Consider the following 13,762-nt stretch of genomic DNA (forward strand, 5'->3'; position numbering starts at 1 on the left):
ACTGCCTGTTTACTACCGAGCAAATAACAAGGCATGGATGACTCAAGCTTTATTTGAGGATTGGTTCATCCACTGCTTCATACCCTCAGTGAAGCATTATTGTCAAGAAAAGGGCATTCCTTTTAAAATTATCCTCCTGCTTGATAATGCTCCAGGCCATCCCCAGTATCTTGATGACCTAAACACAGATGTAAAGATAGTATATCTACCTAAAAACACAACTTCAATCCTTCAGCCAATGGACCAGGGGGCCATAGCCACATTTAAAGCATACTATTTACGCACAACTTTTTCCAAAGCTGTAGCAGCAACAGAAAATGATGAAGTAACTCTCCGTGATTTCTGGAGATCTTACAACATTTTAGACTGCATAAACAACATTGAATCCGCTTGGAAGGGAGTGACAGAAAAGTGTATGCAAGGCATATGGAAAAAATGCCTAAAATGTTTTGTGAGCAATGTTACAGTTTTTGAGAAAGATGAACATATTGATGCCATAAATAAAACAACTATGGAACTTGCTAAAGTGCTTAATTTAGAAGTTGAGGTGGAAGATATTGAGGAATTAGTGCAATACAGGGAGGGAGAGCTAACTACCGAAGATTTAATAGAGTTGGAAGCACAGCAGAACCTGGCGGAGGAGGAAGAAGAAAATGAAAACATGGAAGAAGTGCCAAAGAAGTTTACTGTGAAGGGATTAGCTGGTGTGTTCTCAAAAGTGAATGCAGCTATGTTCCAACTAGAGAGTATGGATCCGAATGTTGAACGATTCACAAAGGTGGAAAGACAAATAAGTCAAGTTTTACAGTGCTATCGTGAAATATATGAAGAAAAAAAGAAAATGACAAAGCAGACCACTCTAAGTGGATACTTTTGGAAAGTTACACCAAGCACTACCAATGCTTCAATTTCTACTCCATCATCTCCCTTACCTGGGCCTTCAGCAGCTCCTGATAATAGCTCTGATGATGACGATTTTGAAGGATTCGTTGACTAAAATGATAGCCTGAATTTTTTTTTTTGTTTGTTTTGTTTTTTTTGTTTACTGTGGAAGTTTTCAGTTTGATATTTCTTGTTATTTTACTTATTCAGAATACTGTATTGTATTGTCAAATACTATGCATATACTGTATTGTACTACTGTACTGTAATACATTCCAGTACTGTGTGTAAATTACACAACCTATGCAAATTAAAACAAGTGGAAGTTTTCAGTTTGATCTTTCTTGTTATTTTACTTATTCAGAATACTGTATTGTCAAATACTATGCATATATTGTACTACTGTATACAGTACATGCAGTTCCTCACTTAACGACCAATTCGCTTAACGACCAAGTCGTTGAAACGGAACTCGGTCGTTAAGCGAGGAGTACCTGTATATATGCACTTTAGAAACAACACTTTATATCAACATTTATGTGATTCATGAGATTTATATTTTGACTCATGTGGGGATATGATTCTATGTAATTTATGCACTTGCACTTTGGTATCATTAGCACTTTCACGCAATTTCTAGGTTATATGACTATATGATTATTTGAGAGGATTTTTGTACCCAGGGAGGTGCAGCAATATATATATATATATATATATATATATAGGTGTATTGATTTTTTGATGGGAACACATTTTGTTGCGAGCAGCCACCCATAATTAGACGAAGTAGATTAAACACAGGTTGGTGGCGTGGGATTAATTATACACATTTTTAGAAGTTGTTCATTAACTTAGAGAAGCCGGAGTTGCAGGATCACATATCCGGCCCAGAGCAGATTAAAAAGAGGCAAGTACACAGAACTTTTATACACAGGGTATGCAGGATAGGTAGGAAGGTATGTGTGTGTGTGTGTGTGTGGGGGGGGGGGGCATTTTTAAGAACAGTTAGTGTTAGTCATTTTTATCACTTTAGCTGCCAATTTGTGTTTTTTGCAAAAGTGCATAACACGTAAGGCATCATTAATGCAAATAACCTCTCCAGTTAATGTCATTTTTAGCGTTTGTACTGTACAATGCTTAGAAAATGAAAGAAAATGAAAATATTATACATGTTTATGCATTAAATGTACTGCTCCTTGACCCCAATACATTTTTAAATAGCATAGCAGAGTTGCATGCATTCTGATATGTATGGTAAATGTGTCAAAAAAACAATAATATGCAAAAGGAAGGTGTCAATTTTTGTTTTGCCTTTTAACTCTTTTTTAACAAATTTGTAAATATTTAAAATTGCAAATAGTTGAAAAATGCAGCACTAAACATTGTTATTTTTATGAAAAACATTTTTTAGAATTTAGGTTTGATTGATCTTAGGTAGTTGGAGAATGCAGGCTTTGAATTACAAATACTCCACCATAATGTTGGGATTTCGAGCATGAGTAAATTCAGGTATGTTAAATATGTGTATCACCTAACCCCAAAACCCCTCAAAAAGTCACGCTTTCTCCCCAGAAAGCAACACAGTATTATAACCTTTTTGAAAACAAATTCAAATAAATAAATGAATATAATAAAATCCAAACACTTCAATATAATAATAAAATTCAAATTGAAAAATAAATAAATAAATAAAAATAAATAAAAAAGTCCAATACAAAGTGTCCCAAAAAGTCCCAATATAAACAAAAATTAGTGTCCAACAGAATTAGTGTCCAAAAATTGTCCAAATTTCCAAATTAAATTCATCCAGTCATAAGAAATTCTTTTTTCATCCCGTAATACCTCGAGAAAAACAAATTTTAGAAATCTAGTGCATAGTTTTAGTACATAAAATATTCTCTCCGTGCAAACACAAAAATGTGCAAACACTATATATGTGTATATCTCTTCCGTGCACATGTGAATAAACGGTGACCACTCAGTGAAACTGCAATACTGTGTATCCACCAGCACCAATATTAGATACTATTACCCTCTGTATCCATATGAGATCTTCTAAAAGCTCCAAAAATATTCCAAGGTCCTCAAAAGACAAGAAGGGTCTCAAGACTCATGTTCAAGATGTAATAAAACAATTTAATAAGAACTTACATTAAAATTGCCAAATTCCGGCTTCCAACATGCCTTCTATGTGAGTCCTAACAAACAAATGCGATTTGCCATGTGTTGACAACCCACAAAATGGCCGCGGCGACACTTCCGGTCTGCGTGCGTGCGTCACTACGTCACACCCTTAACGCGTTTCGTCACTTCCGGACTTCGTCTGAAGGGATATGGACGTCCCACACCACTCTCCTTTTATGTTAATGTCTCTTAATGGTATGAGGCCGTCGCCGCCATTTTTTAATAGGGAAACCAGGCCATCGCAATTCCTCTCTCACTCTACTGAATACCCAGAGCCCAAACGAAACATCGGTCTGGGTAAATACTAATACCAGAAGGGTACCAGAGAAATGCAGATACATATACCATCACAATAAACAAATAAACCTCCATGTTGTCTAATCCGATAATCCGCCCAAAATACAGTAAAATACATCATATATGAAAACTTTAATTATACACATGTTCTCTAATCTTCTACCCCATTTTAAAACATATTTGATAAATCCTATTAATTTTAATTTAAAATAAATATAACCCATCGAACATATATATATATATATATACATAACGCTACGTCATTATTAGGCCTCTTACTCCCTCCAGTGGTCAAACTCATATATTACACCCCATTATACTTAATTCATTATATTTTTTAAATCTTAAACACTTTACTCCCTCCAGTGGTCATTTCCAAGAACAGATTTAAATAATTTATATACTACTATATGTTATTCATTTCTAGTTTCTTAAAACTCTTCTTATACTTTACATTCAAAAAAAACTTTTTTTATATATTCCAACTCCACCAATAAATTTTTTTTTTTTTTTTTTTTTTTTAAAAACTTACTGAAAAATTTTTTTAAATTTTTTATCTAAAATTTCTTTTTATATAAATTCTAATAAGCTCCTTTATATTTTTTTATATATAAACACCTATAATTAATACATTACTTAATACGAGCCACAGCGCCTAAAATTCTACTAGGTCACACAAAATTAAAGCCCAGCTCTCAACATTTTCGCCCAAGGATTCTAAAAATCAGAAATAAAGCAATTTAGATCAAGTTCTATATTAAGACCTCTAGGTTTTAGTGTATTCATCTTAAATATCCAAAAGGTCTCATTTTGCGACAACTTTTGCACTCTATTTCCACCCCTCCAATGTCCTTTAATACTGTCAATGCCACAAAATTTTAAAAGTCCTGGATTTGAATTATGACATTCTTTAAAATGTTTCGATACATTATGGTCTTTCTTGCCCTTAATAATATTTCTCACATGCTCTTCCAATCTGACTGACAGATTCCTTTTAGTCCTACCAATGTACTGAAACTTGCACGGACATTCCAATACGTATGTTACATAACGTGTATTACAAGTGATAAACCGCTTAATAGGAAATTCCTCTCCAGTAGAATGGGATTTAAAGGATGAGATCATCCTATCTTTTATCCCAGTCGTTCTACAAATTCTACACTTTTTGCATGGATAAAAACCTTTAAAATTAAACATCTCAAAAACTTTATCTTTTGGTGGGGAAATAACGCCTTTTACTAAAATGTTTCTCAAATTATTTGCTTTTCTATAAATAAAGGAAGGTTTTGCTGGTAGCTCTGTACTTAAAACATTATCTTTTTTAAGAATTGGCCAATGTCTCATAAAAATATTTTCAACTTCTCTATACTGACAATTAAAATCCGAAATAAACGCATATTCAATTCCATTCCTCTTATCTTTAATCTTTGGTTTTCGCTTAATTTTTCTTCCTCCTAAATAATTTTGACTTATCTTAAATCTAATTTTCTCCAATCTCACTGGATCATAGCCCTTAGCAATAAACCTATTTAAAATAACTTCTGATTGTGAAATGTAATCCTCCAGTCTAGTACAATTTCTAAAAATTCTAGTAAATTGTCCTTTAGGTATGCCCTGTATCCACCGGGGGTGATGACAGCTATTTGTAGGAATGTATCCATTTTTGTCTGTATCTTTAAAAAATGTTTTAAAACATAACTTATTATTCATCTTAAAAATAGTTAAGTCTAAAAAATTGACCAATTCTTGGCTCATATTATAGGTAAAAGTTAATTCGTGTTCATTCTTTCCAATATATTCTAAAAATAGTTGTAGCCTTTCTTCTGTACCTTCCCAAACTACCAAAATATCATCGATATACCTTTTCCATATTTTTAGTCCTTTCCAATTTCTGCCAAAAATTTCCTTATCCTCCCATTTTGCTAAAAAAATATTGGCCAAACTGGGAGCAAATTTCGCGCCCATCGCGACACCTTTCTTTTGCTCATAAAATCCACCATCATACCAAAAATAGTTCTTACCCATAGAAAATTCCAATAGTTGTATAATAAACTTCCTTTGTTTGATATGTAATTCTGTATGGTATTTTAAGGCCCATTTTAATGCATCTATTCCATCTTTGTGTTTTATACTAGTATATAAAGAATTGACATCTATAGTCATCAGATACGTTTCTTGTGTAATCTCCATACCTTCCAATAAATTAATCACATCTTGGCCGTCTTTTAGATACGAAGGCGCTTTTTTAACCACTGGCTGTAAGTAAAAGTCTATATATTGTCCCACCCTTGAATGAATTGATCCTATTCCATTAATAATAGGCCTACCTGGTGGGTTAGTCAAACTCTTGTGGATCTTAGGTAGGATGTATATAAATGGAACCTTACAGTGTAAAGGGACAAGATATAATGCTTCTTTCTCATGTATAATTTTGTCATCTTCCGCTTTTTTTACTAATTTTACAAGCTGTTTTTTATATAAAGCTGTGGGGTTTTTTGAAATTTTTTCATAGGTACTTCTGTCCCCTAAAATTAAACTCATTTCCTTTTCATAATTCAATCTGTCCATTATGACCACCCCTCCCCCCTTATCCGCTGGTCGGATCACAACATTATTTTTCTTTTTCAATGTGAGCAAACCCTTATAAATGGATTCTTCTTCCTTAAATTTTCGTGCCTCTAGTTCATATAGATCATCAATTGTCATTTGTTTAAAAACCTCTACATTCATATTTCTAGAGTTAGAGGGATTAAACGTGGATTTGTTTTTTAATTCACTATGAACATATTTAGATCTTGATTCCAAATTTGCCGTAGATGTTGGCCCTGGTAAAGAAGCAAAATACTTCTTAATATTAATTTTCCTGATATATTTATTAATGGCAATATATGTATTAAATTTATTTAAATTCGTTTTAGGAGCAAACTTAAGGCCTTTATCCAAAACTGAAATTTCCTCATCTGTTAACGGAACTGAACTCAAATTATAAATACCTTCCCCTAAACTTCTTTTCGTTTCCTTTTGTTCTCGTTTCCCCCTTCCACGGGTCGCTCTTCCACTTGTTGGTACCTTCCTGTCTCTTCTCTCGGGGCATATCCTCCCTCCCCTTCCACTGGTTGGTAATATTGGGGATTTCTCTGTCCCCCTCTTCCCCGCTGGGGTGGGAAATAAGGTCTCATATACGGTGGACCTGGTGGCCGACCTCTGAAGTCCCTCTGAAAAAAATTTCCCCTTCCTCTATTTCTTCCTGGGCTATAATATACGTTCCTAGGGTTATATTGATTATATTGGTTATTCCAACCTTCCAATGGTTGGAATCTATTATAAACTGGAACCGTATATTCTTGATTACCCGAATTCTTGGTTTTCACATTTGTTTTGATATCTCTGGATTTAGACCCCTCTCCCCTTCCTCCATTTAGTGTAACTCCCGTCTGCTTTTTTTCTTCTTCCTGGGGTATATTTCTCATATCTCCCAGGTTTCCATCAGTGGATTTGGCTGGAGATGATTCTGCAGACTGACAATTTTTTGAAATTACTTCCTGCCATTTATACACTTTATTGGCCTGGTAATCACCTATATCTCTGACAAATTTCTTATGTTTCTTTTTCTTCATTTCTCCATCCTTCTTATTAAGTTGTTCTTGTAATTTCTGAAATAGTCCATTTAGATCCCTCTTGTCTTTTAGTTCCTCTACTTTCTTCTTCATCTCATCTATTTTAAGCTCCACTGTCCTTAATTTCCTTTTTTTCCTTTCTATCAACATTTTTAACAATGAATTCTCACACGTGTGGAAAAAACTCCTCCATTCACTCAGAGAATCCTCATCAAGTAATCCATCATTTGGAATAAGATCCCATCTTAATCTCCTAGGTATAATACCTTCTGATATATATTTCTCAAAGGATACAATATCCCACCATAATTGTAATTTCTTCTCCATAGCATACCCTACTTTCTTCACCATTACTTCTACATTAATGTCCAAGGTGGACTCCGCAGTGGAAAAAACCTCATCTAAATTAATTTTCCTATTATCAATAAAATTAAACACATCCATATTAGGTGAAAATCCCAAAATTAAACCCAATTAATCTTATTAGTGATAATTTAAACACCCCCTGGTGTGTAAAGCAATATTAAATATGTGTATCACCTAACCCCAAAACCCCTCAAAAAGTCACGCTTTCTCCCCAGAAAGCAACACAGTATTATAACCTTTTTGAAAACAAATTCAAATAAATAAATGAATATAATAAAATCCAAACACTTCAATATAATAATAAAATTCAAATTGAAAAATAAATAAATAAATAAAAATAAATAAAAAAGTCCAATACAAAGTGTCCCAAAAAGTCCCAATATAAACAAAAATTAGTGTCCAACAGAATTAGTGTCCAAAAATTGTCCAAATTTCCAAATTAAATTCATCCAGTCATAAGAAATTCTTTTTTCATCCCGTAATACCTCGAGAAAAACAAATTTTAGAAATCTAGTGCATAGTTTTAGTACATAAAATATTCTCTCCGTGCAAACACAAAAATGTGCAAACACTATATATGTGTATATCTCTTCCGTGCACATGTGAATAAACGGTGACCACTCAGTGAAACTGCAATACTGTGTATCCACCAGCACCAATATTAGATACTATTACCCTCTGTATCCATATGAGATCTTCTAAAAGCTCCAAAAATATTCCAAGGTCCTCAAAAGACAAGAAGGGTCTCAAGACTCATGTTCAAGATGTAATAAAACAATTTAATAAGAACTTACATTAAAATTGCCAAATTCCGGCTTCCAACATGCCTTCTATGTGAGTCCTAACAAACAAATGCGATTTGCCATGTGTTGACAACCCACAAAATGGCCGCGGCGACACTTCCGGTCTGCGTGCGTGCGTCACTACGTCACACCCTTAACGCGTTTCGTCACTTCCGGACTTCGTCTGAAGGGATATGGACGTCCCACACCACTCTCCTTTTATGTTAATGTCTCTTAATGGTATGAGGCCGTCGCCGCCATTTTTTAATAGGGAAACCAGGCCATCGCAATTCCTCTCTCACTCTACTGAATACCCAGAGCCCAAACGAAACATCGGTCTGGGTAAATACTAATACCAGAAGGGTACCAGAGAAATGCAGATATGTATTTTCCCCATTGAGGTATGTATTCCATTCCCCAAATTCAGGTATGTATTTTCCCCATTGAGCATGTGAATAGTCACATGTATGTCAGTAATACACAGTATGAGTTCACCAGTTACGAGTTAAGTAAACCTTCAACTTTAACACAGCAGGCCCTAGGAGTAACACCTTTTAGATACTGTACTGTAGATGGTTATTAGAGTCAGAGGATCATAAGTTTCTCTGCAGATTTTGCTTTCCTACTCACAGAAGCTCCATGTGGTCCAGATGCACCATGTTCTCCTTTTTCTCCCTTTAGTCCATTTGCACCCTAGAAAATAAATATTATTTGGAAATTATGACATGATACTAAATGTCTTACAGTAAGAAAGAAGTATCTGATATACTAAGATCTACAATATCATCTTCTAACCTTATTCATTGCTCTGTAGTTCTGGCAGGGCTTAAAATAAGAGTTAAAATAAATCTAAACAAAATCAATAACATTTCATGTACTGTAAGCTGTAACATGGTAATGTAATTTCAAAATTTGTTTTTAATATTTTTGAATATTCACCTTTCATTAAAAAAAATCCAATAACCCTGGTATGAAAGTGCAGACACTTTCTATTATCAGTGATAACTGTCTCCCAATTGTGCTGATGCCCTACCACCCTATCATATGCATCCTTGATTGATAGTTTGAGTGGTCATGCTGACAGAAAATGTACAGGCATGGTCAATTGTTGTCACTGTCTGTAAGCTGGTCCAGTGCAATTATGTGCAACCTACACTGGAGTGAGTACATTTTGACAGGAAATGGTTGAAAATAACTGGAGGAGATCAGTAGCACTGAGATGCAAACAAACATATATAAGTAAAAACAGTGTTTTATAAAACAAAAGCCACAGCATTTGTTCAGGAATCAAGGTGCTTTAGCAAACTAAATGTCATCCAGTTAGGGTTTGGGTCTACTTTAATTTTGAATTTGGCCCGACAATATGTTTACCTACAATATCTAAAAAATCTTTGAAGGAAAGGACACAGCCCCCTTGTTACTGAACTTGTTCATAATACATTATAGTGTCTTTCCAAAATGTAATGTAAACATATAACCTAACTAACTTGTCAAAGCTTGCTATTTAAGAACATCCATCACTTATAGTATACCTAAAAGCTTCTATATGAAAATCTAAACAAGTACCAAACCCATTTAGTATGCACAGGCCTCATAAAATTAAGGCAAACTAAACAAAAAGCTTCCTTTACCTTTCCTGACTAAGCTTACCTGAGAGTGGCAACTCTGCTTCACATTCAGGAGCAGTGCAGCACTGTCACCACACCATAACAAGAAACAGCATTAGGTGAATTACACTGACAGGCTCAGCAGGTATTTGTAGGGCTTTGCAGGGGCACTAAGAGAAAACTGTAAGTGCAGATGTACTTGTAATTAAAGCACTTTTGGCTGTACATCTCCTGTGGATCACAGAAGTGCAGTTCGTTCTGCACTCCTGTGACCCGTCACTCAGCTGGTCCGGGCTGCGGAAAGAGTTTGACTTTGAAGTTGGGATCCACCCCAGAGTCTAATAGTCACCACAGTGGTGGTGAGAACTCCGCGATTAGCCATCATGTGATCACTAAGTTCTCACACTTAGGGCCAGCAGGGGACAGTTGCTGCATTGGACCAATCCCGCATCCAACTACGTAAGTATGATTTGGGAAAAAAAGTAATCCCATACGTCTCTGTTAAGAGTTGCAGCACATTTTTTATTTGAAGACCATATTTCTAAATACAACCACAAACAATCAACTACTTTGGCTACCATCATTTTGAATTAATGTATACAGTATTTGTTTGCATTTAAACACTTCTGTTCAATAGTTAAATTCCCAAAGACAATAATTTTCAGGAAACGTTGAAACCTTTGGGTTAGTTAATTGAAATTAGGTGACAACAGAGCTGGTTGTTAAAACTTACTGGTAATCCAGGAAGACCGATTCCTCCTTTCTCTCCTGCTATACCAGGCTCTCCACGATCTCCTTTGGAACCTTTAGGGCCCTGTCCAATGCAATAGCAACTTAATTAACAGTTAAGAAAACTTACAGGGTATGCAAGTGCTCCCTTTACAAGATGGATAACATGCAGCTCTGTGGTTTCTAGAGATAAAAAAGATGTCATGATTTAGTGACCTAGAATTCTGGGTACTCACTCAGAGTTTTGCTGATTATTTCACTGGTAATGTTTATGTTTTCACATCCAAATTATATACTGTTGTAAACTAAGTAGAAGTCTCTTGTGGAGGCAAACAAGATGAAAGCAGTGGATGTAACAAAAAAAATAGTGTTTAGTGTATCCATCTTGGCTTGGTTGGCCAATCAGGGAGCATAGTATTAGGAACAAAAATTAAACTTGAAGACTCTATTTAAAATCACAACAACATCGTTATCCTGCTGGCCCGTTGGCTCCTATGCAATGCTGCACAGGACTGAGGCCAGGAATCTATTATTCAACACTTTTGTTGCAGTGAAGAGAAAAGGGATCCCTTGTTGGGAACATTTATGTTGCAACAAAGCTTGGAGAACCAGCAAATTAGAAAGCACTGGCCACCAGAAGAAAAATTGCACAGGCAATCCCACGGGACCAGCAGAGATGGGATCTCTCCTTCTGTAGTTCTGTTAAAAAAAAGGAACTGAAACTTGCTGCGGACATCTCTCCCACTGGACTGACACTCTGGGGTTGATTTACTAAAGATAAATATACTGTGCACTGCAAGTGCAGTTGTTTTATATCCAAGGGGAAGCTCTGAAATGTGGCAAAGCTCTGCTGATTTTTTTCTTCCAATCATGTACAAGCAAAAATGCTGTTGTTTTTATTTTTCTTGCATGTTCCCCTGGGATCTAGAGCAACTGCACTTTCAGTGCTTAGAGTGCACGTCCAATGCACAGCCGATTTGCCTTTAGTAAATAAACCCCTCTGTATCAGGTGCATAGCAACTACTCCTCCATGTTCCTAACAGAGTAACAGAAAAGGGTAAGCTACCAAACCTATCCTTCCATTAAATGGTCATCTTTATTATGGTATTGGAGTTACGGCAGCACAACCAAGCACTTTGCATTGCATTCAAAAATATTTGCAAAAAAGATTACATCTTAACAAAAATGGACAGAGACATTGTAACAAAAAAATATGCCTGCCATCTAAAGAGGAATTATCAAAAAGATTAAGGGTAAGGTTTGAAGGCTTGATTGGCCAGGTCGCAATGATGTTGCTCCCGCACATGGACAGAGGTCTGAAGGAACACCCCGAGATCACAATAGAGATGACTGTATAATGGAATAACAGGAATGGTAGCTTACAGAAAAAAAACTTAAAAAAAAAAAAACATTATTAACAGTATGTTATTTTTGATGAATTACTTAACAAGACTCCTGCAAGTCTATAGGGATTCTAGTAAAATGTTTCCTATTACAAGACTAGGACTGAGGCTGTAATTTTGATAGCAGCAGTCACTTAAAACTGACTTTCAGCAAGTCTCGATATCAGCAGAAGCACAGAAGCCGATAAGAAACTGTGAAGTCCGCTAAAATCCTTACAATGATGAAACTGGTTTTCCACTTGGACCAGAATCTGCAAGCCATTCCTAAATTTTAGCTACCTTATTGGAATTAAAATGTGACTAGTGTGCAGTAACTAATATTTTCCTTAGTAATGTTTGTCATGAGATTTAGTAGTGGTTAAGAATACTTTGAAAGCATCCGTGAATTAAATTTTCAAACCTTGAGAAATGTGTAAAAACACTCTATGGAGATTATATTCATATATTTGTTTTTATGTGAATCATGGCATGGTTTCATTATCTTTAGCTGCCACAGTAGTTTAACTAGTCAGTAACAGATTGTAAATAACACGCAGCATTAAATGATGAAAAGTATTTCCATTTGAAAAATTACTTTTATATTTGCGTATTCCTGTACTCAATTTTAAGATCTTATAGCTAAACAAAATAATTAAGCATACCATTTATTTTTTATCAAGCATGACAAGCTACATTTAGCATGTTTGAAACACTGAATTCTCCTCTGAATGGATGTATTACCCAAAGTCCATAATTTGTACCTCTCATAAATGTAATTGCAATTAATGTACAAAACCTATATACCTGGCCATTAAATAAGATTGTTAATGCAATGTTTACATGGGGCAGGTGCTTAAGATTTCATCATCATTTAATACTGTTACCTAGCAATAGAAATGTAATCAAAAGCCTGGAATGAACATGAAGATACTGAGGCAGAATGGGAAGAATAAAATGATCTTTGTGAGTACCAGTTTTAAGAAAAATAGATCAAGATGAAAATGACAATCTTGAAGAAGTAAACAAGAAAAAATGACAATGACTGAAAATGAGAACAAAATAATGGCTTCATGGGAATCGATTCTAACGGTGACTGTAAACTCCTTGTATCAGTTAATTGCCCATCTTCCATCTAAAAAGCTTTACTGCATTCAGACTGTGTAATTTCTGCACTTTTACAGTGGGGCTCCCACATTTGTTTTGTGGAGATCTTAGATATACAATCCAATGCAACCCCCCTGTGGAATTGAAAGCAACAATAACAAAACATGTACTGTTTAATTTATAATGTTCAAATCAGTGATTATTGATGCTGGATTCCACAATTCTAACACCAACTTTTCTTGTGATGTTAAGTATAGCACCAGCACTGCCAGTCAACTCTAGAAGTTGTAACTGGTCTACTGGAATGACCCAAGATTTGTTGCTAGGACTGCCATTGTATTGCAATCTCCCACCAGATTCTGGTGATACATATAATGTAAAAATATCTATGGGCCTTACTTACTGACTTCAAAAAATCTCTTCAAAAAAGAACTATTTGTACTTCCTGATTAAAAAAAATAAAGAAGAATTGTCTATGGTGCCCACAGCCACCAATTTGTTTATACATTTTACACTCCAGCTCCCAAGCAGAGTCAACCTCTTAAACTAATTGGTAGCTGATGATAACAGGAACATTTATAAATGAAGTAGCAGCTTCCTCTGTGTGACAGACATTTTATACATGTTCACATTAAATTCTAATATTAATAACATTTGGGGTGAAACATGCTATATGGATAATCCATTTAAAACTTCAATGTGTTAAACTTGGAGCACGTATGATTTAAGAGGCTGTATAGTGTTTTGTATATAAGGTCTGTATTCATAATGCTCACTATGATAAAGTTAAAATAACTTTTTTCAAGTGTTAA

The 13,762-nt window shown here is 35.0% G+C and overlaps 1 protein-coding gene across 1 annotated transcript in view; it reads right to left on the reverse strand.

Annotated features, from left to right (window-relative positions):
* The window catches only part of COL25A1 (collagen type XXV alpha 1 chain), a 658,924-nt gene that overhangs the window by 70,803 nt on the left and 574,359 nt on the right, over nucleotides 1-13,762 (reverse strand). Inside the window, exons 25-26 of the mRNA XM_089668497.1 lie at nucleotides 10,469-10,549; nucleotides 8,759-8,821 (exon numbers count right to left, since the gene is read on the reverse strand). Coding sequence (XP_089524623.1) covers nucleotides 8,759-8,821; nucleotides 10,469-10,549 — 144 coding nt within the window. The remainder of the gene's footprint in view (nucleotides 1-8,758; nucleotides 8,822-10,468; nucleotides 10,550-13,762) is intronic.

The sequence above is a fragment of the Staurois parvus genome, unplaced genomic scaffold (assembly GCF_062004578.1).
Source record: "Staurois parvus isolate SC_StPar_1 unplaced genomic scaffold, SC_StPar_1.0 ptg000058l, whole genome shotgun sequence".
Taxonomy (NCBI): domain Eukaryota; kingdom Metazoa; phylum Chordata; class Amphibia; order Anura; family Ranidae; genus Staurois; species Staurois parvus.